The sequence below is a fragment of the Cynocephalus volans genome, chromosome 18 (assembly GCF_027409185.1).
Source record: "Cynocephalus volans isolate mCynVol1 chromosome 18, mCynVol1.pri, whole genome shotgun sequence".
NCBI classification, from domain to species: Eukaryota; Metazoa; Chordata; class Mammalia; order Dermoptera; family Cynocephalidae; genus Cynocephalus; species Cynocephalus volans.
In genome coordinates, this window is record NC_084477.1 from 7,289,334 (window position 1) to 7,317,202 (window position 27,869).

At 46.2% G+C, this 27,869-nt stretch overlaps 1 protein-coding gene across 1 annotated transcript in view; it reads left to right on the forward strand.

Moving 5' to 3' along the window:
* Nucleotides 1-27,869, forward strand: part of KIF26B (kinesin family member 26B) — a 460,855-nt gene that overhangs the window by 363,934 nt on the left and 69,052 nt on the right. Inside the window, exon 6 of the mRNA XM_063082813.1 lies at nucleotides 25,158-25,364. Within this exon, the coding sequence (XP_062938883.1) occupies nucleotides 25,158-25,364 (207 nt within the window). The remainder of the gene's footprint in view (nucleotides 1-25,157; nucleotides 25,365-27,869) is intronic.

A 27,869-nucleotide genomic window follows, 5' to 3' on the forward strand; every position in this document is an offset into this window, starting at 1 on the left:
GAATGAGGATTCACTAGTCTGGTTGCAAACTGCATTTGGGGGCCACATATTCATTTTTTGCAAGAGTCTGTGTTCACGTTGCCTCCCAGATGTCACCAGATCTTTCTAGAATTTTAAAACCTATTTTAATAAGTTAAAAATATAGCAGCTAGAATGATAATACTGCCTACTTTGTCATACATGCTTTCATTAGATGAAATAACAAAACTGCATCATATCACATCGAGTTTCTTTCGTGCCCTCCCCTCTGCTAGATTGTAAGGCCATCGATGACGAGGCACCATATCTGTTCATGTATTTAGTTCTTCAGTAAGAAGTCCAGTAAATGTGCATTGTGTGGAAAGCCCTGGACATACCCCTGGTCCTACAGAAGCTGTATTACTTGATATTAGTGATGTACCCCAGGGTGAACAGGGATCCCACCCACAAGTCCATATGCATTTTTACCCTGACACCATCTTGCTTCAAAATAAACGATGTTGACCAATGAGAGATCTACCCAGTTGTGAAGTCATTTGATCCCTGGAGGAGCAGAGAAGTGAGATTTCCAGACAGAGTCAGCTTCTTTGTCCTTCCAGCCCACTTTGTCTATTCCTTCACCCATGAGAAAGTGGTCGGAGATGATGCCATGTACTGGTTCCATGACTCCCTGCTGACTGGCTGTTCTGGAGAGGTGCTTATCCATTGGCCTTTGCCTGCCTTGTGTTAGGCTCTCTTGACACTTCATTGAAGTAACAGCATTAATTAGCCTTTCTCTGGATTTTAGAAAACCAAGCAGTAGCTCAGGAGTCGCCCTGACAAGCCATCTGTGTATATGCATGCAGTGGATCGAATTGTGTCCCCCCAAAGTTTAATGTGTTGGAGCCTTGGTCCCTCCTGGGACAGTGTTAAAAGGTTGGGGAATCCTATTATGGTAATTAAAGGTGGGGCCCTGAAGAGGTGATTAAGTCGATGGCTTCACGGTGGTCGTGGTGGTGGTGCTGAGAGCTTTTTAAGACCGTGTATGAGATGTTCTCTCTCTCTGCTCCGCCATTTTTCTGGCACATCAGACCCCTGGGTCACCGTCGCCACCAAGACCCTTACCAGATATATCCCTTGGACTTTGGACTTCCCAGAGTCAGACTGTAAGCAATAAATATTGTTTTCTTACAAATTACCCAGTTCCAAGTATTTTGTTATAAGCAACAGACATGGACTCGTACGATACAGGATTCTATAGTGTGGCCTTGATTGTCTCTCAGAGGCTTGGGTTCTCTGTCTGGTCACTGGTTACCAGGATATCTTCAGTATATTTACACAGATGCCTTTGTGAGCCTCCAGTTCAGGCCCTGCAAGGACATTCATCCTTCTCTGCCCTTGATAGATGCAGGGAAATTATTTCTTTGTGAGAAATCAGGCGCTTATAATAGCCAGCCTTTCAAAGAGGTATCTACCGTCAAAGGAGCTAATCGTCCAAATGACAGACATGCATGCCTGGCTTCCCTGTTGATTCTGTCTTGATTGAGACAAGATGAGCGGTGCTGCTGGCCTGAGCAGTGGAGAATCTGTTTGAACAGTATCCTCAGGGAATAGCCTTTATCTGCTAAGTGTGATAAGTGTGGAGGATGCACAGGAAGCCAGATCTGTGGCTTTGCTTGACAGAGGCCGCAGAGGCCAAGGGCTGTGTACCTGCTCCGACAGAGACAGGTCCACTCTTCCTCCATTTCTATGGGAGTGGTTTGCCTCGCACAGGATTATTTACCCTTTGTCGTTTGTCTCGGCATGATCTACATCACCCTTTTCTGCTTGGGCACAGCAATAATCATCACATTTGGAGACAGAAGGTGGTAGGGGATGTCTCTGTACTTCAGGCCTAAGGATGCTGAGGTTCTGGGGGATTCATCACTCAGCTCCCAACTCTTCCTGGGGACAGAGGTGCTGCTGGACCAGGTATGGCTGGTTTGAACATGTGGCCCCTGAAAAGGAGGCTGGACACACTTCTCTTATTCCCCTGGCATGGTCTCCTGCACTTCCAGCACCACAGCCACCTTTGACCTCACAGAGGAACCCCTGCTCAGCAGCCCCCCACCCTGCCTGTCTGCACTGTTCCCAGCACAGACGAGAATGCTGCTGTAGCAGCTGTTTGCAAGTACCGCTAAGTGTTCTTTCTCAGGCATCACTGTAGAGACAGAAAGTGCATTGGTGGTTTCCGAGGGGTTAGGGGACAGGGAGTGGGGAATCACTCTTAACACGTAGGAGTTTTCTTTTTTAGGGTGATGGAATTATTTTGGAAGTAGACAGTGGTGATAATTGCACGACGTCGTAAATATACTTTTAAAAAAATCTGCCGATTTACACTTGCTAAAATGGTGAAAGTGGGAAATTATATGTTATATGGATTTAATCTAAAATAATTAAAAGTAAAACTTAACTAAATATTCAGCATCATCTCCTGGAAGGAATGATCCCAGCAATACTGTTCCTCACATCTCACATTCCTCCCCTACTAATGCCCAAGTTTATTTCAAGATATATGAGCAGCATGTATCACGTGTTTGTTTTCCTTTAGTATAGCGCTATGAAATGCCCCTGTGACCAACAGCTAATGGAGTTAAAGGCCCTTCTGTGGCTCAGATGTGTTTGCTGTGGGCAATGACACCGTTCTGTTGGAAAGGGCACCTGTCTGGTGCAGAGATGGAAAAGCCTTCTCCTGCCACCCTCTCTGGACTCTGATTCTGTCATGTAAAATTCTTAATTAATATATATAATGATAGAGTTCATGACATTTCGCTCTGAACCTGGGGAGGAATAAAGCCTTTCTAACCCAACTGAAGCACACAGAATAAAAACCCAAAACAGAGAAGAAATCCCAACAACAGAGATGAGAAACACATTCTGCCATTGTCTCTAGCAGGATACATACACGTGGGGCTCGTAGATGCAGATTTAAATCTAAATTAAAATACTGATTTTTCACATCAAAGCCCCAATATTTGCCTAGGCCACAATGCTTTAAAAATGAATGAACGAAGATTCGTTTTCTCCTGAAACCAGCTCCTGTATCATCTTACTGCTATTTTATCTTTTTAACTTATCTGACACCTCGCTGACCACTCCCCATGCAGAGGTTTGCTATTGCTTATTGCAAATTGGCTAAGGGAAAAACAGATCAATTTCTTCTAGAAGTTTTCTAACGAGATTCACATGCTTTGATTTGACCCGTTTTCGATCAGACCTCAATAATTCTTGGAGACCATTTAATTTGCATAAGGACTCAAATGGCCAAAGGGGCTGAGATGATCCTTGAGTAGCCAGAGAAGCAGCCTGTGGCCGAGGGACATCAGGGTGGGGCTAGACAGGCTCAGCCACTCACAGGCATGCTGACACTCCACCTTCCATCAGGGCCTGATCTCCCCTGGAAGGTTCTGGAGTTCAGGCTGTCTTGGATTCCACCTTTTTTGTCCTTCTTGTAGGTGGGAGGGTCATAGTCTGCTCTCACCTTAGTCCCCGTGGGTGCAAAGGCCAGGTGAGGTCCTGCCTGCTGCTGGCATTGTTGGTGCGGCAGGGGCCAGGGTAGCTTCTCTGTGGCCTCAAATGTGCCTTTCCCTTGTTCTTGCACACTGCCACCCTCCTTTTCAAAGAATGGTGAAAATAGAAATCGTGATTTGGGGGAAGAGTATCCTCCTTCTTTCTTCTTCAAAGATAAAGGTAGAAAAGTAAGAACAATTGTCTATTCATGACCAGGTGGAAATTTCTACACTCCAACTCCTGGATAGGTCCAGTTGCTGGAGCTGGTGACTGCACTAACTTCTGCATTCTTTAACTCTCCCCACAGACAGTAGCTTTGCCCAGGGACTTAGTCATGTGGAGAGGATGTGGGGGAAATGAAGATTTAAAATCCATGACATTATTAGTACTGTCAATGCAATAATTTAATAAATATTCCTAGGAGAAGCCAGACCTTGCAGAGGCTCCCTTTTCAATCAATTTTCTTTTTATGTGAAATCCTCCTGAATGACTCTTTGAATTATGAAAACAAGGCAGTTGTCAGTGGAGCGTCTGTGGCCTGAACTCTCTCCCTGGCTGCTCCCCTTCCAGGCCCTTGTCTATGTCACTTCCATGTGCTTGGCTCTCTGCAGTGATTGTAGCCCCCACCCCTACATGCTGCAGATGACAGGACACCCTGGGAGCAAAACTTCAGGCCGGGGTTGGAGGAGCACTGTCCCTGTACTTCCTGCCACCCGTGCAGGTTTGCATGTGGCGTCATCACCATCTCGAGGAGCAGTGTCTCCAGACCTTGACGTTTGAAAAGTCCAACGGGCTTTGATATGTCTCATTTTCCCCCAATCTGAAATTGTGAGAACAAATATAAAAATTAAGCCTCAGAGGCTTGCAAACACAGATTATCATTTAGGAGCCCAGACTGGCATTTCTAAGTCACCTAGATCTTCCCCGAGTGTAGCCTCTGGAGTTACCAGGACATAACTTTTCTAATCTTCTGGGCAGCCATCTATATGTGGAGTGTCATTGTTGCTGAGTTTGGGTTTTTTCCCCCTTTTATAAGACATTTTCCTTTTTTCCTTTTTCCTTAGTTCTCCCAGGACCCCAATGAATCATATTTGCAGTCAGTTGTCTTTTTGAAGATTTAGTGACTTTTTTAGGAATGAATGCCAATGCTGAGGCCCTCCAAAAAGACCTGTGAGTCAGCCTTTGTCCAAGTGACAGCCCCGTGGGAGAAGTGCCCTAAGCCACACTGCACAAGCTGATTGTCACTTGTCCTGCTCAGAGAGCCTGCTGGCCACCTCTGATCCCGCACTCCATGTGTCTGGCCAGGAGACAGGTTTCCCTGGTGCTTTTCAGGCCTTTTCTACCTCGTTTCATTAATTGTATATTTCTGTAGGGCTTGGGGAAGGGGTACTTTACAGCAGCTCCTCTAAAAACCCATTTCCACATGAATCACCTCTGGCCTTTTTCTGTTTAGCACATTGTTTAGACAAAGAAGAGTTTGTATGTATCACTTCCCACCAGACTCTCCTCAGTGCAAGCCTGGGATTTGGAACTTGGGATTTTTTTCTCCTCTCTAAATGAATGCCTTGTTGAGTACCTTGTTGATACAGTGCGGTTTCTCACATGTTTATAGCATGAGGGACTGCCTGAACTGCAAGGATACATTCCCTCATTATTATTGATATGAGCTATAATTCTACTTACATACTTTGGGGATTGATTTTGCTTCTCAGCATCACTTAGGATTTGATTCACATCTAAATTTAATGTAAAATTATGTTCACCCGCAAATAGTTCATTTACACTTCAGAATTTCGTCTCTGAAAATGATTTTTTTAAATGATCTAATGCAAACCTCTCATTTTCAGATGGGAAAACAGAGATCTAGGGCTGAGTTTCTCAACAGCAGCTCTTTTGACATTTTGAGCCAGGTAGTTGTGTTGTGGGGGGATGTCTGGGGCATTGCAGAGTCTTTTGCAGCTTCTCTGGCTTCTACCCTTTAGATGCCAATGGGACCCCCCAGGTTGTGACAAAAATCTCTCTAGACATTGCCAAATATGCCCTGGTTGAGAACCACTGGCCCAGAGGGAGAGATCATGCAGCTAAGTCATGACAAAGTCAGGAGTGGGACCCAGGTGCCCTGACTCCCAGATCTGCCCTTTCCAGGTTGGGCAACAGAATGAAGCTCGCCACCCGTGCAGAGCTCAGAGTCACGGTCAAGAGCACCTCCACAGCTCTGGACGGAGACAAGAGGCTCAGGAAGGGAAGGAAGCAAGAGCAGAGAAGAGCTTTGCAGGACTGGGGCGATGCGGCCCCTCTCCCCAGCCTCCCCACCTGCTGGCAGAGCCTGGCCCAGCGACTCACTGACTCACCTTCTATGGGTGACCTTCCACCAGGCGAGATGTTGTACAAACTTAAGAGATGTGTGTACAGAGCAAACAGACTTAGGGGAGAGAATAGAAGAGGTGGAGGCATGTTTCTCCATGAGCCCTCCATCCGTGTACCCGGAACCTGGGAGTGGTCCCATTGCACAAGCTCCATGAGCCTTGGCTGGTGATGTGATTCATTCTCAGCCGGGGTGATGTCCCCTAGCTTGGCCTTCCATCCTCTTGCAGAAGTCCTGATTCACGCAGTTTCGTTGGCACTTTTTCCTGAGCTGTAACAAACATGTAATTTGCACAGGGCTCTTTTCTGTGTTTTCCTTTAGGTTTGCTCACTTTTCTCTCCTGGTCACAGGTGGAGAGGACATGTCTAGCACTAAATAGAAATAATGTGGCAGGTCATGAATGCCCCAGGGTATTGCCACTTTCTGATGGACGAAGACAAATGTAATTACCATGGATTTCATAGGTGACAGATCAGAAGTTTCCATGCTGGGCTTGATTCTGGGGCCAGGTAGGAACCTGTGTTTCCCTTGTATAAAAGTAAGAAAATTCCACCATTGGGGTTCTGGATGGAGACATTCTAACATTCATTTACTGAGCTTTGTCTAGGGCTCCACCTGGCTGGTTGAGGGGCTTTTCCTCCAAACACAGAATCACATTGAGTGGCTGTGCCTGGATGCAAAGCGACAATTTCATTCAACTCGCAATGATGCCAGAAATACCAAAATAGAAACCGAACTTCTACGTGAAACTACCTTCAGATCTGAAAATAGGCTCTAAGGACAGAGTTGAGGAACTGAGGGGAAATAATTTCTGGTTATGCTAATAGAAACTGCGGTTTTAGTCTAATAAATCATTTCTTTAGTGAAAAGTTCTTTCTCGACTTTTCCTCTCCTATTTCTTTTTTCTTCTTTGAATGAATAGTGGGATATTCTCTGTGTTTCTGAGTTATTTCTTTCCCAGCTACCTGGTCATAATCCAAAGGGAAAAACAAATGAGATGGATTCTGTGAGCTGTATTTCATGGCCCATTGGCATGTGGACCACAATGCACCATTTTCCACCAGGTAAAGGAAGAACATTCTGGAAACTTTGCACAGAGGAAAAATAGTGTTTATCTCTACAGCTGAAATTTGCTAGGAAAAAAAATAGCAGCAAATCAAGTTTTAAAAATAAAAGTCTTGATTTTCACTAATACCAGAAGTCTCTATTTCTGAACATTTCTCCCTTTAAGGAACGGTTACCGTGTGGCGTTTCTCTCACTGAGTGGACTATGTAATTGAGGGAAGAAGCTGCTAGATTCAGTGAGAGGGAAACAGGTTTCCTTTGTGGTCTCCCCTGAAATAACAGGCTTTGGATATAACCACATGATCTCTTTTGCTGTTTTTCTCCAGGTGTGCAGTGGGGACAGTCACTGTGTCCACTGTCATTACAGGAATATCTGTGCACAACCGGTGGAAGGGGGAATGAATTCTGCCTTTTACAAAACAATGCTGTATTGTAAGAAGCCAAAGCCACCAACATGCCCACCCAGCATTTAGTGCTCAGTGGCCCCTGCCCCACCGCCTCCCTTACGTTCTTTCCCTTGTCCATGGGACAGCAAAACTAGCAGCCTCCCCCAAGAGCAGCCTTTGCCTGCAAACTGAGGGAAAACGCTAGAGAAAAGGATACCACCTGCATAAGCACATGTATCAGTCAGGGTCCTGGTAGGAAAGAGATGTCATGCTCAAATTGGGTATTTTGAGAAAAGTTCAATGAAGGGACTACTTACAAAAGTACAGATAGAGTATAGAGCACTAGAAGGGTTAATACAGTAACCTGGAGCTAGTAATGCAGAGTGCCAGGGTCCCCTAGGTCTGAGCCAGAGAAAAGCAAGGTGCAGCGAGGCTGACTCCCTCCCTCCCACTGGAGCACAGCGGGGGTCTCCTGATGTGGTCCAGGCAGACCCACCTCCCTGGGCACCAGGGAGGCGGGGAAGGGGTAGAGAGAGTCAGTCTGGAGGGCACAGAGGAAAACCAGCCCAGCGTGGATCCAAACAGTGTTTCAAAATAAGCCTCTTCTCTCCCTGGGACTGAAAGGCGTCCTCGCTGCAGTCCCTGCCACCCATCTCTGTCCTTGGATGGACATGCCTCCCACCTCCCACCCATTTTCCACCAACGTGGTAATGATGGATGCAAAAGCGAAAGGCTATTTCGAATAATTTCTTTTGCTGCTGACAGCATGAAGTTTGTTCTGCTGTCAAAGGGACACGGAGCCAGGTCAAGGGTTTGCCCTGAGGTCATTTCATCCATCCGCCTCCGTGCAGACTGTCTTTCCCAGCAGCCCCTGCCTGAGTGAATTCTGGCCATGTGGGACACAAGGACCCACCACTCACCAGCCAGGTCGCTAAATGCAGGTTCTGTATGGAAGGAGAAACCAAACTGCCCACTCTTCGGAGATCAACCCTTTTGGTCCTTTGAGTAGCATTTAGACAAATGTTTCTTCGGTACATTGTCCATACCCAAGAGACCTATAAGATTCAATGCTCCCAGGAAGGGGATTCACCAGGCTCTCGACTCTGTTTTTTCCTCCAAGTTCAAACCAAGAGCTATGGATGGCTTTGCCCTGGATCGGAATAGCACTGGGTTTTGTTGCAAAGACATTTTTGAGCATTATAGTGATGAAAATAGACAGCTAGATACTGTGTACGTAAGTGTGTGTTTTAAGGAATAGGGTCAGTTTTCTTAGTGCCAACTGTGCTCTTGCCTTAACCTATAATCAGTGAATGGCTTCTATTTGCAAGATGGCTAAGGTTTCAGTCCTAGAGGTCTTCAGTTCCTATAAGAGTCCACAACCCCAGCCTCATTAACACCTTGCTACCTGGTGCAAAGATATTAAATGAAGGCGGGAGGCACAGATGTCATACAGACTTCAACACATCTAACTATTAAATTTGTGTATATCACGGTCACACAGACTTCAACACATCTAACTATTAAATTTGTGTGTATCACTTTACCTTGTTGGGTCCCAGGTAACTTATCTGTAAGTACAACAAGCAGAAAGTGACAGTAGTCACCAAGTCAACGATATGGGGTAATTTAGTTGTTGTACTAGTACTAAAGGACTAGGTGTGACTCATTCAGGCAACTACTGAGACTTGAGCAGGACCTGTGTGGCTTTTGGAAGTCAGATATATTGGTCAGTCACACAAGGAAGCAGGGTGCTAAACTCCATGCAACCTCAGAGTCATTCCTAGTCCTAGCTGATGTGTCTGCTGAGTGACTAGCGAGTGCCCCTCACAGAGGGCTACACACACTGTGAATTTTCCACACGCCCACCAAGGGGGTCATAGTATTTGTCAACCTGTCGATAAACTACACAGTAAAGGTTTGAATAATAGAGCAGTACACTTGCAAGGGACTTGTTACAATCTATCAAGTCAATAACTCAGAATTTTAGAAAATCCCTCAATACAGATTTACACAATTTTGAGTCGTTTTACAACTTATCAGGCCATTAATCTAAGTTTTAAAAGTCCCCTAATCTACTTAATCATAGCCTGTGCTTTTTGTTGTTAAGTGCTGAAATATGTTTCAGCATACTTAACCACAAGGAAAAAAAGGACTTTAGAGCGTTCCATAAAAGTTGCCAGAGCAGCCATAAATATATTTGGCGTGAGGTCTGTTTTGTGTACAATTCATATGCAATAGGTTGGGCTTGATTTAAAGAGTTTGTATTTGTGCTCTGGCCTTGTGTTCTCAGGTAGGCAGCTGTGGTCGAGAGAAAAATCCACAGGAGATAGAGCAGAGTTGTGTTCCAATCTCGTTTCTGCTACCTAGTTCCTATGAGACTTAGGCAAGCCATTGCAGAAAGCCTTTGACAGTATCTCTTATGTAACAATATTATTCCACCTGCTAGGGCAGCCATGAGATCTGGCACAGAGCAAAGCAGAGCTGAGCCATCCAGAGATGCGTGTTGAATTCAAACCATATGCAAGAGGAGATACTGAGCATATGAGTGGCCAGTATCCTCTCTTCCCCCCTCCAAAACCCACCTACACCCCCACTCTCCCTCTGAGGGTTAGAATACGCCCACCTCCGTCTCTTTGTAAGTTCAGATACCGCCTCCGCCCCCACCAGTCAACACAACTCCCACCTTCTACCCACCCCCTAAAAATATAAGGAGAAAGAATGCAGAATCTGGGTAGGTTGCTTTTAAAACATTTCCCACCTTTGATCTAAGTTGTCTTTATTATTTGTAGAGCATTTTCTTTCTTCCTTTGTATCTCCTTTCATTTCCAGAAACTTCCCTGGAGAGATCCCATTTCTGAACACTTTCATCACTACTTCCTAAGTCCCAACTTGAAAACTTACTGGTCCTGTAGAACTGAGCTCCAATTGTGTGAAAGAATCATGAGTGATACTGGGGATATAAAGATATAAATAAGACACAGGCTCTTCTTTAAGGCACTCGGGGGCTTACACATTTGGGAACGAGTTTTTTGTCTAGATCCTCACTGCCACCAACTCAGGACTGAGAGTCTCTGAGCTTGAGCTGCCCGCCACCATCAGGTCCCCACCCAGACACGTCCACCCTAAGCTTGACCTTCTGGGGGAAATTCATTACAGTGTGGTGTGCTCCATCTTCACAGATGCATGTTTCTTATCATGGATGTGTGTTGGTTAATTCAGTTTGTTCGGAGTGGAGTTCACCAGAGTCCTGGCCAGTGCTGCCCGAGGGCTCCTGCCATCTGGACTGTGTTACAGGTGGATGGTTTGGTAATAAGATCTTTGGTACCTGAATGGGCTTCAGGATGGATCTGGGTTACATCATCAAACTCTTAATGTGTCAAAACTGGAAAGACTGGCTGGAGGATGCCAGTGTTCACTTACCCAACAAAGCATAATTTTGCATTTCCTCTGCCCCACCCAGTGGGTGTTACATGCTTTTAGTGACTGGCTTATTCTGGAATACTTCCTTCAAATTCAAACATCATTCTAGATGAACTGTGACCTGGAAGCAGAGGATCCTTCCCTGGTGAAATTATCCTGTCTTCTGATTTTAATAACTATTTTCTGCATGAAATAAATATTGACCATCCTACCCAACCATACATGCTTATTGATTCTAGAAATATTAACATGAAAGTGTTAAACATTATCATTATACACATTCGCTCTCATGTGCTCACACTCACGTACACACACGAATGCAGCACTCATGCACACACATGCATACATGCATACACTCATGCTCACACACACCCTCATGCTCACACTCATGCGCACACCCACGAATGCTCACACTCATGCACACATGCACATATACACCCTCATGCTCACACACACACAGTCATGCTCACACTCATGCATGTACTCATGCACACATACACACTCATGCTCACACTCATACGTACACCCTCACATGCACACACTTGCACGCACACTCATACACCCTCACGTGCACACACTTGCACACACACTTGTGCACGCGTACCCTCATGCTCACTCATGCTCACACTCATGCACATACACTCATGCTCATACTTATGCACACACATGTGCACATATACACACTCATACTCATTCTCATGCACATATACACACAGTCACGTACACACCCTCAAATGCACACACATTCATGTACATACACTCACACTCATGCACACACCTTCACATGCACACACACACTTATGCATGTGCACGCGCACACATACACACTCATGCTCACACTCATACGTACACCCTCACATGCACACACTTGCACGCACACTTGTGCACACGTACCCTCATGCTCACTCATGCTCACACTCATGCACATACACTCATGCTCATACTTATGCACACACATGTGCACATATACACACTCATACTCATTCTCATGCACATATACACACACTCACAGTCACGTACACACCCTCAAATGCACGCACATTCGTGTACATACACTCACGCTCATGTACACACCTTCACATGCACACACACACTTATGCATGTGCACACGCACACGCACACACACACACACACACACACACACACACTCATGCACACATTATTTCGGTGCCAGGGCAGTGTCCTCCAGAAAGAAAAATGATTTCAGAACAGTTGTTGGCGTCCTTTAAAACTGATTTCCTGATGAGTATAATTTTAATACAATCCCAAGAATTGTTTATTTAAGGAAAGTAAAAAAGAAAAGACGATGTAGGAAGAGTTGGTTTGGATTCTGTTGTGGGAAGTTTATGTTTCTATGAGAGTAATAAAAGCAACGGCTGAAAAAAAGCTACAAAACCAAATAAGCATAGATCCAGAAATCGTGCTACTTTTAGAAGAAAAGCCCTTTAACCTATTGACAACCCTTCTTAAGGTTAACACTTATCTAGTCCCTTTAGAATTCCAGAGCTTTCCTCCTGGAGAACTATAGAATAGAGTCAGAAGCCACTTCCATTTTGACAGCACAGAAACGTTTTTTCCTTAGTTACCAGGATCTTTAAAATTGATGACTGTCATTTTGGCAGGAGAGATAACATTCACATCCATTGTGTTTTTGATTCACAATGGAGTTTGAGGGAAAGTTCCTTAAGGACTAGGCCAATGTGTCTCTCCTCAGCAGCGTGATGCCCAGACCAGCACAGTGTGCTTCTGCTGGAACTTGTTAGAAATGCAGATTCTCAGGCCCCGCCCCAGACCTACTGAATCAGATACTCTAGGAGGGGGGCCCGGCAGTCTGTGTTTCAACACATAGTCTAAGTCTGAGAACTGCCGTTCTTGAGTATGACGACGTGAGCTTTCCCTGTGTGTGTACATGAAACTAATTCCTAGCAACCTGTGGGCACTTAAACAAAAATGTGTCTAGCTGGTCCAGATTAGGTGGCCAGCTGCCTTATAAAAGTTTACAAAGTAAAGAATCGGTGTAATTTCCCTTATGGGATAGAAAGCCAGTCACTAACTGGGAGTATGAGTCAGAGGCAGGACAGAGAAATGTCTGGTCATTGAGGTCATGTGTGATCCTGAGGCTGGAGGGGACAGTCTGCTGTCCACCCTGCCCTGGTGAAAACACATTTCTCAGGCAGCTCCCTGGCGACCACCAGTGTATTCTGTTCTGTGACTAGTGCAGAGCAGTCACGTGCCGTGGATTTATGTACAGAGAGTGAGTCAAGCTTTCTCTTCCTGACAGTTCTGAGGCCGATCTGTCTTTAGTTCTTTCTTTGAATTCATATATTTTGTCACAGGTCGTTTTCCTAGGTAAGGAGAGTGCATCGCTCATCCGCACTTAGCAAATATTTCTTGTTGGTTGACTGACTCATTATCTTTCATGTGAAGTCCTGTGGCGGCTGCTGGCACCCAGTGTAGACACATATAGCGAGCTCCCGACTGCACGGTTGTGTGCCATCTACACGATCCCTGAAGAAGACTCATGGAACAAGTAGTTGGCACACTTGAGAGTGCTGTGCTGTAATGACACAAGCATTTCATCCTTAATTCCATAACACTCCAGACAGGGAGAGAGCAGGGGCATTGTCAGCAACGTTTACAGGTGGAGACCTTGTGACACCTGGAGTTGCAATCTGCTCCAAAGCAACGGGGACCCCCCATCTGCCCCTCCAGTGGCTCCCCATTGTCTGGCTTAAGTACAGACTTTTTAGTTTGGAAAAGAAGTCTCTCCACAATCTGGTGCTCACCTGTTTTCCCAGCCAAATTTCTTACCTCTTCTCCTGAACTACACTCACTGAGCCCTTTCCATGTAACAGGCTGTTTGCCAAAACCTTCACGTGCATTACGTCATTTAATCCTCAAAGCAGCTTCTATGTGCTGGAGGCAGTCTTACCATCTCCATTGTACAGACGTGGAAACTGAGGCACAGTGAAGCTAGTAACATGCCCCAAGGCACCACAGCTCTTTGCAGATTCCGAGACACCAGTCACCCACACCTCCACTCCCCTGCCATGCTGCCCACGGTGCCCGCGCCCTGCCTGAGTGCCTAGCTGACATGGACTACCCTTCCAAGTCTCATTCATGTCATCTTTGTGACACCTCTTCTGGCTCCTGCTCCCCACGTGGAAATGCCCCTCATTGGTGTCCTCATGGTACCCCAGTTACTCTATTAGAATTGTTTTGATCTCACCTGATAAACTTGTAAGCCCCTTGCAGACAGCAACTGGTTTTTAAGCTCTTTATAACCCCAGAGCCTTGCATGATACCTGGTCCAGGTTAAGAGTCACTTAACAGATGCTTAATGAAGGAGGAGCAGATTTCTGACCAGGATGTTTATCCACTAGACTAGTTTGGGGGTGGCCAAGATCTGGAAGACCCACTGGCCATTCCTCTGTCCGGTCTGTGTCCCTTGGGCAAGTTTCTTCTAGGCTGAGGTTCCTAATGTCCAAACAAGACGAACTGCGTGCCCAGAGCTCTAATTAGAGGACAGCTGCTGAGGTTCTTTGGAAATACAAAGGGTCAGTTTGTGGGTTCATCTGGAAGGCAAGATGAACAGCCCTGTGTAAGCTGGAGCCCAGGAACAAAGCTCCATGAGGGGGACACTTTGCAGCAGCTGTACCTGGTGGCAGTGTTCATTGTACAGGGCCGTGACAGAGCCTCCATCTGCATTCTGATCTTTGAGGAAAGCTGATTCCATACAATGCAGGAGGGCCTGGTGAGGGCATTTGCAGCACCTATGCAAAGTTAGCTTCTCTAGCTTGGTAAGCCACAGCTGCAAACCATCCATCCCGGCACATGATAAATGCTTCTGACATTTCCTTCAGACACAGTGTGCTGGGAAGGCTTTTAAATTCTCAAATGCAGGAGTCTGCCTTATTGATCAGGCACCTTTCATAAAGCTTTCCAAAGCCCCTCGGCCACAAAGGGAAGGCTCCCCTCTCAGGCCTTCACAGTCCCAGCCTTTGCAAGCAAAGAGGATCATTGTTGTTGCAACATGGGTATATACCGTAATGTGGTGGTGGTGGTGATTTTTAAATATTCTTACCAAATGCACACTGGAGAAGACTGTGATGAGGTGAGTATCACATTTACTTGGTCCTTCTCTCTCTCCATCTGATCCTCCACATGCACATTTTAAGAAAAAAATAAAGAGAATACACACCCTGCTACTAATCCTCCATGTTAGAATTTACCATTGTGCTTTGAGCCTGTCTCCTGGTGCCAGCAAGGGCTTCTCACAGGCGGTGAAAGGAATGAAAGGGATATCCAGAGGTTGCCTGGGGGTGGGCATGGGGGGGGACAGAGCAGCTCATTAGCATCCTCCTTTCCTCCAGCTGGGTGTCCCTCAGCCCCTCTTCTTATCAGACATCCTGCACCTCCCCAGGCTGTCCCCTCCCATCAGACACCCTCCAGTCCTTCCATCAAGATGGCAACAATCAGCCCTGGGGCTCATTGGAGCTAAGCCGAGAATTAACGTTGCTTTAGTTGCAAATCTAAAACTTGAAAATGCAGGAACTCTGAAATGGAAGTGCCTTTTGTTTTCTGCATAGACCTCACCGTTTCTCCATCCTTCTGGCCTCCTTCTCGTCCATCTCCCTCACAGCCCTGGCATAGACGTTGTGTATAGTGTGTGTTCGATGTATGCTTAAGTGGGATTGAACAGATGCACTCCTGAGTTCTTTTTAGAGGAACTGAGAGAGAGAGAATGGGGGTAATTGTGGCTAGCTATTGAACTTCCTTACTCTTGGTTGAATACGAGTTCTGTGCAACGATCCATTGAGTACATGTCAGGCTGCCATGAAAGTTAAATCTACCTAGCATCCTGTATTTTAGATAAGACTGTTCCAGATTTCAACCTCTTGACCCAAAAGATCCCTTCAATGCTTTTCCTTACTAGGACAATTTCCTCACTTCCTGATTTTCTTCCTGGAACTAAGGCTGCAGAGTTCCAGGCTGGACAAACAGCCCACTCCTGGAATGTGCATGCCCATGGCTTTTCTAGGAGGAGACTCCCCAACCCTGCATCGAACCCAACCTTCCCAGTGGGCCCTGAGAAGGCTGCTTTCTCTCCCACCACCAGGCTGCAGTCCTGTGGGCTGGAAAGGCCTTGATAAGGAACTGAATGGATCCTGTACTGCCTTCCTGCCATCTGCCCCAGGCGGCACTGGGAACCCAGGCTAATGCCATCACCCTAGGTCTCATTCATAGGTGCTACTTCCTACCAGGAACAGAATTATCATCTCATGAGAGATGCACACATTTAATAGAATGTGGGAGCCAGCATAGATAGTGTTCCTAAAAGACAGTTTTATAAAGAAAATAGATTTAAGGAATGAATGCCAGAAGGGTATACAGGGATATGGATTGAATTGTGTCCCCCAAGTTTTATGTATTAGAAGCTTGGTCCCCACTGCGACTGTTAAGAGGATGGGAAATCCTGTTATGGTAATTGAAAGGCTGGGCCTTGAAGAGGTGATTAGATTCTGAGGACCATGCCCTGTGAATGAATCAATAATGGTGGTCATAGGCATGGTTCTGCGGGCCATAAAAGGAGAGCACCTGAGAGTCTCTCTCTCTCTGTTCTGCCACCTGCCACGTGAGACCCCTGCATTAACTGTCACCACCAAGACCTTCACCAGATGTGTTCCCTGGACTTTGGACTTCCCAGCCTCTGCAACTGTAAGGAACGAATTTTGTTTCGTTACAAATTACCTAGTTCCACATGTTTTTGTTATAAGCAACAGAAATAGAGAGATACACAAGGGCACTTCAAAAAGTTCATGGGAAGAGTTGTATTATCTTTTAATTCTACTTTTCCACAAACTTTTGGAGGTCACTTTGTATACCTAATTATTGGATGATCACGGAGGTTGACTTTTTGTTTAGATAACTGGGTTTTTTACTATGGTGCTTTGCCAGATTCCACAGTGGATCTGGTAACTAGTATTTCTAGACAAACACCTGACTGGGTTACTTGACTTGTTTTCAGAGTCCTGGGTTTTATTTACCTAGGTCAAAGGCCAGAAGCTGTGAGATATCAAAATTTCCTGGACCGGGGAGAACACATCAATGAGGGACAGGAGACACTAAATCAGGTGTCATGTCAGCAAGCTGAAGATTTCAAATTTATCGTGAAGTGGGCTGCAGAAAAGAAAAACAACTTTCCCTTGGCCTGTTGTTTTCCAAGCCAGACAGCATCTCTTTGGTGACAGATGCATCTACATCAGCAGATGCAGCATTTTTGAGTGTTTGCTGTTGAATGACAGATCTATTATTTAGCTCTGGTCATAACCCATGAGTGAGCTTTAATGGTAAATGGGCCCTTTATTAACAATAAGTGCCAAAATCCAAACTGAGTACGTCTGAAATAATTCTGATTTAAGGAGGGCACCCACTGCTGCTTTTCTCAAAAATTCCTTCTACCCTTCTTTAGCTTTTGAGTGGGTATTTCCTATGTTTAACCATAATAGTTTTTCTACCCACGATACAGAAAAATCTTCAGTTGTCACTCACCCAGAATCTACCAAAAATCAGGCAAGAAAGAGAGTGGGTGGAAGTTAGAAGACCTAAGCTTAACCCTGTACCTTTAAAAACTGGGTGGCCTTGACTGAGCATGGAGCTGGCCTCAGTTCTATGGGCACAGGACGATTTAGCATCTCGTGACTAGGGCTCCTAACTCCCAGGTCAAGGTGGAGTGGGGAGATCCAGCAAAGCAGCGGACATCTGTTCGGTTCCTGAGGAAGTCGCCTCCTACAGCACCGTCTTAGATGTGGGTTCAATGTCACAGTAACTTATTCTTTATTGAGGACCTACTTAGCGTCAAGTTTTTAGCATGATTACTTGCATAATAATCATATAAATCCTTCAGTGTAAGAGTTATTATCTCCATTTTACTGATGATGAAACTATGTTAAAATATGCTATTCATGGTCATACAGCTACCAAGAGTTGGGATCTGTCTGACTTCAAAGTTCATGATCTTTCTAGTAGACTCAGGAAACTCAATAATAAAGTAATAATAGCTAACACGTATTGAGTACTCACTATGTAGCAGGCACCATCGAGAGGGATTTTAGGGGCACTTGCTGTTTTAGTGATCACAGTAACTCTGCTAGGCTGGTACTATTTTGTGACCAGTTTGTAGGTGTGACACAGAGGAGGTTAAATCGCCCACACCAGTAGATGGCACAGCCATAACTCAAACCCAGGAGCCTGTCTCCAGAGCCCTCAAGCCCAGGCTACACGCCACGGAAGTCAAAGGTCGGGCACTCTGACAGCAAGTACCACTGACATTGGAGTGGGTCATCCAGGGACACCTCGGAATCCCACATCCCGTTTCACTTCAGACCTGAGAATGCCAGTCTTTGGATGTTTCTTTATACCAGCTCATTCATTTGAAATAAGTTCCCTAACACAATGAGCTATGAGGTGGGGCCTCTTCTAAACAGGCCACTTGTCAGAGTTCTAGTCCCTTCTGACAGACCAGCCCCTGAAATGTGTCTGTCTCCTCCTCGCAGCCTGGCCAGCTCTTTCCCAAGCCTGCTAATTGGCACGGGGACCTCGTTCCTGAAGGCTGCCCGGCCACCAGCAGTGCCTCTGGGGGAAAGGGTTTTCTTCCCTGTCACCATCTTCCCTTCCTCCAGTGCCACAGCTCCTTGCTGGGCTTGCCTGGTGACAGATGCGTGTTGATGAAGAGCTTGAGGGAATTTTCTTCCCCTCTGCTCCCTGAAGCACTCCTTTGTGAAGTGCATCTCATTACTGGGGGTTTTCTGGTCTTACACATGCTCCTTCACACTTAGCTTTATTGTGCCACCACTTGTCACCTTCCCCAGCCTGGCTCTGAATAATGCACGTCCTCCCCTCTGGTGTCATCGCTGCTCATGACATGCTGTCTGGCACCCATCTGAGCAGCCAGTGTCCACCCCCACCTCCTTAAGGAGACTCACGAAGGAAGAGCGGGTCAGGGGACACCATCCTTTCAGTTCCGACAGGCAACTGGCATTGGGCAAGTCACTGAAATGCCCCGAACCTCAGTCTCCTTAGCCTCGAAGTAAGGATGATGGTAATAATCATTATAAGAATATTTCCTGAGCAAAGCCGTTGCAGGGGAGCCAAATGGAAATAAGATGCGAGCAAGTCCTTTGTAAATTGGAAGATTTGTAAAACTTGTAACGTTCTGGCACTGGTGTTGATGGCAGATTGATTGATATTGTTGACACAGAGCAGACACTGCCCCAAAATAGGCCTCTCTAGTCTGCCCTTGACCCTGATGAAATTTAGCTCCATGATCTTTGTATGGGTCGTGTAGGATTAAAATTGTGTTTTTATGCAAACAAATTCAATCCCATTTAGTTTTGTTCTGGAACAATTGAACTGTGCTTAGAATCTCTGACATCCCTTCAGGTGGAGATCTGCGGTTCTGTAATGGAAACTGTGGTTTGAAGGAACAATGACTTCATAAGATGTCTTTAAAAGCTCCCTCTCAATTTAGGGATTACAACCTTGGTTCTCTCCTCTATTTTCTGGTATTGGAGTTATTTGAGACCCCCAAGATCATTCCTATTTGGAATATGATTCCTGTGGTCTCCTAAAAAACTTCTGGAACCTTTCAGTCCAATGAAATCATAAAGATATTCCTTCAGAAAAAGTAATTTCAGATCATTTATAGAAATTTTACTAAAAAATATTTAAACTTTCTCCTTTTGTAAAACCTGATTTTAAATGACTTTAACATTGATGCCATCTCTCCTATCAGGTTAAGCCGGCACATTGGGTAAAGAAAAAGGGGAAAGGAAAATATTTATGGAGTTTGATGTACCAGTGGTGGGTTAGCAATGCAATCTTACACTACATCACTTGAAGAGAAAAGGGCTCTTTATATAATGGCTGCAAAATTGCACCCTTAATCCCTTGCAGTGTGTTTTTAGAAACTGGCAATTCATCAAAATCTTTTATGATGTATTTGTCAGAACGTCATAGCAGAGAAAGATTGGGAGGCTTGCTGAATTTTTTGAATTTCTTGGTCAATCAGAACAGTGAGTGTGTTGCAAAGAATACTTGTGGAGACGTGTACATTGCTTAGCATTCCTGTCTCTCCAGTCATCTCACATAGAATGGTTGGGAATTTTCCTGAAGTGACTAGTGTACCATAAGCAGACAGTGTGAGCACATCCATCTCATTGCCTCATCAAGACAGTAAAGAAAGGAATAAAATATGGGATATTTTAATACCACCTGTAGCTTTTATAGGCTCAGATCAAATTTTGCATGGATTATTCAACTTTACAAAAAATGTAAGTGGACCAAAATGTAAGCATTCACTTTGGTTGGGAGGAGGGGAGGAAAATAATTTGTTCTTTGTCTCTCTCATATGTGTATGTTCACGAGAGAAGTTTTTGCTTCAGTTTTTAGTATTAAGCCTAGGAGAAAGGCTTCTGCTGTCATTAATTTGATGTAGGAAGTCTGCTTTACACCGGCCGACATGAGGAAAATGACTTCTGTGTTTCTTTCTGCCTCTCTCCCTTCCTTCCTTTTCTTTTTTTCTAAAGATAATGATACTTTACACCTGTGTGCTGCTTTACAGTCTATTTTTCTCTCTTTGGTTCCTGACAATGGTCCTTCAAGGAGGTAGCACAACAGACCCATTTTTTTTTTTATTTTTTGTCTTTTTGTCTTTTTCGTGACCGGCACTCAGCCAGTGAGTGCACCGGCCATTCCTATATAGGATCCGAACCTGCAGCGGGAGCGTCGCTGTGCTCCCAGCACCGCACTCTCCCGAGTGCACCACGGGCTCGGCCCAACAGACCCATTTTAGAGATAAGGACATGAAAGCCCACACCTTCGTTTATTCAGGGATGCTGACATTTGGGTTAGAACCCAGTCTCAGCTCCTGCCTCCCCACGCTGCCATCACACCCTGTACCTGTACGAAAGGAGGTACAGCGGACCCTTTTGTTATCCCCCAAGTTTTCCCCTCAACAGTAAATCCCATTCCAAGGGAATGAATGAAGGGCTTCCTGGTCTGACCCAAGGACACGAGCTCCTCTCGCCTCCACCCTCAGCTCCCCTCAGGCAAGGCCGGGCACCCTCACATCCATCTTTCACCCACACTTTGGCTCTCCCACCTGAGGCTGAGAAGATGGTCTATCTCTGCGACCTCCGCTCAGCCTGAGGAATGCCAGCCTTGCCATCGCTCCACCTGCCTGGTTAGGAGGGAAACAGGATACTGGGCTAGAGATAATTGCTAGTTGCTCTGCAGTTTGTCTGTCTCTCTCATCGGATGACCCTTTGGTGCTTGAATTCCTTCTGACTGTCTTACTTTCTGACTTTTCTTTCTATTCTGATATGCCTCTGATTCATCTTGGGGAATGATTTCCAGACGTGTCTTAGGAACTGACCAATCGATGTGGAAGGCTTAGAGATCCTCCCAGCACTGCTGGGATTGAAACAAGAGTGACGCCCATAGGTATTGCTGCTTACGCTGATCCTTCTGCACCTTGACCAGTTTCTACTGAGCTGATTCTTAAAAATCAGTGAACTTAGATATCGCTGTAAAGGGAGTTAAAATATAGAAATGTAAAGGAATTGAGATATGTTAGTGGCTAATTTAACTCTGTAGCCTTGTTAGAGGAAAACACTATTTGTCGTCACCCACACACTCCTATTGAGTATTTACTGTGGTCAAGGTGCAGGCCAGGGAACAGCCCATCGTTTTGTCTGTGTCGTGGAGGACTTTCCCTGTGAGCCTCTGCAAGGGAGTTTAAATAAAGCTCATGCATGTGAGTAGCTGATGGAGTTCTCTCTTTCTCCCACTACCTGTGGTCTTTTTCTAATTGGTGAGGGATCCTTCGAATGGTCAGATTTACCCTGAGCCCTCCTGAGCCTCCCAGTCTGAAGAGACCTTCCAGCTGGACAGCTTCTGGGTGGACAGACAGGTGGCCATGAGCCTCACTAGAGCTACGCCACGTGGCTTTGCTCCGTGATGAGGGACAGGCAGGGCTGTGCGCCTACCCTGATCATTTGCAGCACACGTGTGAGCGATGGTGGGGTCACTCTTCATTAGCCTCCAGTAAGGCCATGTGGCCATCGGTGACTGCCTCGTCTTGATGGAGTATCTGTGCAGTTCAGGAGCGAGGCTCTGCCCCTTGGTGAGCGTCTCACAGTTCCTTTCTCCCTTGGCCCCAGAGTGCCATCCAGAGGCAGGTGCTGGCAAGATTAATGAGCAGGACACAAAGACAACTGCTGCCCAGAGCAACAGCTGTCTCCCACCGTGTACTGAATAATTAGACAAAATGGGGTCCCAATCAGTGGGGACTTTGGTGCAGGAAGCATCCGTGTCCTCTTGCTTGAAACAGGGTATCACGCCCTCCGTGCCCCCACTCGGACTGTTCCTTTAGCTTTCTGGGTCCCGTTCCCCCCAGGGCTGCCCTGGGGAGTGAAATAGTGACTGTCCCCTTGACCCCGAGAGCTGGGGAGAAGAATGTGCATGTTAACAACTGCCCACCCTCTACCTAGGGCAGCAGCAAGAGGAGGGTTGGGCTAGATATTGCCAAGAAATTCCCAGTTTATGTCAAAAGCAAGAACTCCTGGCAAGAAGTCCAAGGAACTTTCTTGATCAGAAGAGGTATGTCCTAAGCACTTCAATGATAGAGGATTAAGCCAGAAGTGGAGTGCTGCACAGAGGAGGTGAAGCAGGAAAAACCCAATTTCCCTCCTTTAAAGGGGAAAAAAAACTCCATTTATATAAATGCATCGCAAAAAAAAGAATGAAGCGTGGCATTTTCCCCAGCTCAGAGTTCAGTGGGTTTTTAAAGAACTGCGATTCTGGGCAGACCCGCAGCTGGGATCCTTAGCACATCTGCAGAAAATGACTCAGACTTGGAACTTTGTTAAGATGCCGGAGTGTTCCTCCTGGACAAATGACCCACAAATGCAATCTCTTCTTTCCTGCTCCTCCTTGCAGGCCCTTGCCTGGCTTAGCTCATATTTTATATTCAGCACCTCTAGTTATCCCAGAATTGCTTGCAAAATTGTGAAATAGAAGAGCAGTGGACCATGAGGCTCCTTCGGTTCTGCCTGGTGTTGCTTTGTACTTGGCTTGTAACATTCAGAACTGGGCTGGGAGACTTGCTTCCAGAAAGCTTGGGGGCCCCAGACACCCACTCACCCACCAATTCGGATATATACTGTTAGGATACCTGCTGTGTAACTTGGGAAAATCTATAGAAATGAATGGAACTGAAATCAGACTCTAGAAAGTCACAGTGACGAGAAAAATTGCCAGAATGGAAGGCAGGTAAATGTAGCAGTTACTGTCCAACAGGCAGCACCTCTGGGATTTGATGGTGTTGTACTAACTGGAGCCTTGTCAAGCCCAGTGCTCACTAACTAGTTCTCTCTGTAGTGATCCCTGGGGTATCCCGCTTGTGATTCACGGTACCCAGAGTCCGGGGCAAGGAGTTCTAAGACCTTATCATTAACACAGTGATTGGAAAACTAGAGGAAATCATGACCCTGGGAGAGGCAAGAAGAGAGAGGAGGTAGAGACAGAAATCGCACACCCACTGTATGCTCAGTCCCGTGTTCAACATTTCACATGTCAGCTCAATGCTGACAATAGTCCCAGGAGATCCGCGTTGTTATTCCTGTTATACAGGTGAGAAAACTGAGGCTCAGAGACGGTTGGCGGTTAGGGGGGCAGCAGTCAGCATGGTGGGAAAGGCATGGGCTTTGCAGGTGGGACTGGAGCCCCACCTTCCCACCCACAGGTGCAGCGATCTGGGGCAAGCTATGTAACAGGTGCTTTCTCCTCTGTAAGATCCGGACAAGTATGCCGACGTGCTAGATTATTGGGAGGATTCAATGAGATGAAGTAGGCAGTAGCACAGTCCTGGCACACAGTAGGCCTTCAGGAAATGGCAGGTGTCATTCTATGCCCTCGCAGTGGCAGAACAAAGATTTGAACCCTGAGAAATCAGCCTCATCCCCAGCTTGGGCTCCCTCCAGCGCGACACCGGCCTCCAGATCCACACTTGAGTACAGTTCTTAAACTCTAAGGACAAGCACCACTGGGGCACGGTGCAGGGCATCTGGTGAGCCCCGTGCCCTTGGAATTCTCTAGGTTTCAGCTTTGTACACGGCAGATTAGTCCTCATGCCTTGGCGGCTGAGATCGGCAGGAGGCTGACCTCACTCCATCACGTACAATATATATTATTCCCCAAACATTTCTGCATGTTGCAAATATTGTATGTAAAAATTTACAGCCCCACCCACCCCTGCAAACTGCGTCATGGAGATTGCATCAGACCTGACAACGGATTAGACAAAAAGGGCAAGAAACAGAGAGGAGCTTAAAAGGAATCCCTGTGCATACCTTTAGAATTTGCCACCTTTTGTTACTAAAACTGTCTCTGTGCCTGTCTGCCCTGCTGCTCTGTGTGTTACAGATCCTTGCACCCCCCATGCTATTCCAGTGCCTGGCAGATAGTACGTGCTCTAAGAGAGTGTCCAACACACGTGGGACAAAACAAAGAGCTGGTGAAAAAGCAAATGTTCCTTTCCCCAGGACTGCAGTCTGCAGACCTTGCGTGGGTGCACCTGGGTTTCTGCCCACCTTGGGACTCTGAGGCAGGCTGTGCATTTCCATGGGCTCCGTGCTCAGCCATGGGAGGGGCAGGGTGGGTCATGAGCACTACAGATAGTCACGTTTGATTACTCAGAAGGTGGGTTAAAGGGCACTGCCTCCCGTGTCCCACAGAGATGTGCTTTCATTCCCAGAAATGCCACCTTCTCTGCACTCACTTAATGGGATCCCAGGTAACATGTTGCAAACCAGTCTTTTATCACAGTTGCCCCTTGGAACACATTTCAAATGCTGGCCATTCCAAACAGGCCATTTCACAGGGCTTTCATGATGACACTAATAACTGTGGATTTTTGTCTCCCAGAGTCCTGATGAGCCGAGCCAAGGAGTAAATTATGGAGCTAACTTTTATGTGCATGGCTTATTGATCTGTGAGCTTCAAGGAACTACACCAGCCCCTATAGCTGGGCAGTCTTCTAGTCTATGTAATTGGGCCACCAGGGCGCAGTTAATTTTCAATTTATATTAATGGGAAGACATAGAGCATGATGTGCCTTCTCTGTATGAAAGTAGTGGACGTATCGAAATGTTTCTACCTGGCAATTGTAAATAAATCTGTTTCCCATGACCCAGCAAGGGTTATGTGGCTCATTCATTGAGTGTTTCATCATCATATGTCATGAGGAGGTTCAATGCTGCCGTGTATGTTTATATCACCTGAATATACAAGGGTGCTCTGTTGTAAAGTGCCACTACCTTAATCCATGTTGTCATACCCTTGTTTCTTAACAGGTGAAAGTCATGCTTCGCATTTGTTCTGCCTTGGCTCGCGATACCCCAGAGTCCAGCTCCTTCTTAAAGGTGGACCCGCGGAAGAAGCAAATCACCTTGTATGACCCCCTGACTTGTGGGGGTCAGAATGCCTTCCAAAAGAGAGGCAGCCAGGTCCCTCCAAAGATGTTTGCTTTTGATGCCGTGTTCCCACAAGATGCTTCTCAGGTGGGTGTGGAGCCCCTCAGGCTCAGGCAGTGTTGGTTAAAGAAGCACGTTCTCATTTACCAGGACCTGTGAGCTGGGGGTGTCTTCTGGAGACCTCTGATGGACCAGGTCCTCCATCTATACAATGACCTTTAGAAGTCAAGTTGAGCACCATTGAATAGTTCAGTGCTTTTGAATTACTGGTGTTATATCAAATCACTGTGCTGGGGTTTCAACAAAATATATCCGTGGGGAGAAGAAAGAGCCAGCCAGCCAGTAGAGGGCATACAGAAGTGGGAAGTTAGCAGGCAGCATTAGAAGTTATGGGGACAGCTGCATTGAGGTGCCAGTGACTGGTCCGTTAAGACCCCACTCCTGCCTTGGCTTCTAAGTGGCGTCATGTAAGATGGGAAAATGTTTCAGGGAGCTGTATTAGAGTTAGGCACTACCCTAGGGTTCTATATAAGCACACTGAGGTTGACAGCAGAACTGGAGTACTAGGTGGGAAAACTGAGGCTGACATGCAGCCTGGATCCATAGAGTGCAGGGGGAGAAGAGAGGCTCGGGGACAGTTGTTCTATCAGTTAGCTATGGCTGCATTTCAGACCACCCTCAAATTCAGTGCTCAAAACAGTAAGCATTTACTATTACTCATGGTCAGCTGAGCAGCAATTCTGGTCCTAGTTCAGCTCATTATGTGTCCATGATCAGCTGTGGGTGAGGTAGGCGGCTCTGTAGAGCTGGACTGGATGCTATTACATGTTTGGGGGTTGGCTGGCTTTAGGCTGGTCTAGAATGGCCCTGGCCTGATCACCTGATCACATTGTCTCTCATCATCCAGCAGGCTAGCTTGGGCTTGTTTTCATAGCAGCGTCCAGGACCCAAGCATGCAGGCCTCTTGAGGGCTAGACTGGGAGTTGACATGGCACCATTTCTGTTGCATTCTGGTGGCCCAGATTCAAGAGGTGGGGAAGAGACTCCCCTCTTAATCAGAGGAGATGCAAGTCACCTTGCAAGGGGCTTACACACAAGGTGAGGGGGGAGAACTGGCACCATTTTTGTTAATCTACTATGAGTATAAATTGGAGGCTACTTGGGGCCCAGGGTGCCAAGATTCCTGGACCATGGACAGCCAGTGAATTGCAGACCCTACCAGATGGTGCAGCCGAAGCTTCTAGCAGACATCTGTTCTTACTGGGATTGGCTCCTGGAGCTTTGGTAAACGTGGGCTTCTAAGTGGCACCAAACTGCTTATTCCTCTGAGGGACTGGGGATGGGGAAGGGGACACGAGAGTAGATCTAATTTCAAAATTAAATAACCCATAGTATACAGTGGCCTATTCTGTCTGCATTTTGGCTGTACCTTTCTGATAAATTTGTAGTACTTCACAAGAGGTATACAAGACTGTGTGTAGTATGGTAACGAATAGCCTGTAGCAGAACCTGAGGACTATGGTGCTAATTGGTGCCATTTGCAGCCTCTGTTAATTTCCTTCACGTTGCATCTGAGCACAGAGGGCAGTGACGTTCACACAGGCTCCATAGGCACACACACGTCATAGCACCCTTCATTAGGAACGTTCCTTAGGAGCATGTGGTTTCCCCAAAGAGTTTTACCATCAGACAAGGTATTTTATGAGTAAGTGCGGTGGTTGCTTTCTTCATTACATTTTTCATGTGTTGTACCACCCGGTGGGCTCAATAATTGAAATCTGACACTGGGTCTAATAAGTGGCCTACCAATAAATTAATTAACACAGCTGAAACTTTTCAGAAGCGATCTCCATAAGTTCTAAGCATTCCAAAGCAAACCCTAAGTTAAGCTTGGACTATTAATGAGTTTTAGATTTATGCCAGAAAAAGGAACCATTTTTACTGCTCTTCGTTGTCTGCATTTCATGGTTCCAGAGCTCAGTATGTTCAAGTCTGCAATTTTGCTCATTTGAGGTGGTTTTGCTTTTGTTAAAATTTGCAATAAGTTACATTTTTATACAAACTTGCAGGTTTTTAAGAAGTTTCATATACATTAACCAATTTGACTCTTCCTAGATCTGTGGGGTGGGAAAGGAGGCATTACCATTTTCACAGTACAGACAAGGGGACCAAGACTCGAAGATTAAGTCCCTTGTACATGGTCACCTTTAGGTGTGGCCTTCACTCCTGGGTTCTTCCCAGTAGCTTCTCCGTGTCCTTGGTATGGTGTTGCGTCTTTGCTCTCCCCCCATCAGTGCATCCACTATTTGCTAGCAGTGTGTCCCTGGGCAAGTCACTCAGCCTCTCTGGGCCTGTGTTCTCCTCTGTAAAAAGAGGACATGACTAAACTGAGTTGATACTCATGAGGTGCGTAGAACAGAGCCAGGAACACAGCAAGTGCTCAGTAAATGCTGGAGCTATTTTTACGAATGTGTCATTGTTAACATCATGCTGCTGGCCATAGCCAGCTCAGCCTCCTTGGGGTGACCACACCTTGAGCCTCCAAAGCAGGGAAGCAGAGAAGGGTGCAGTGTGGGCTTCTGTTTCCAGGGC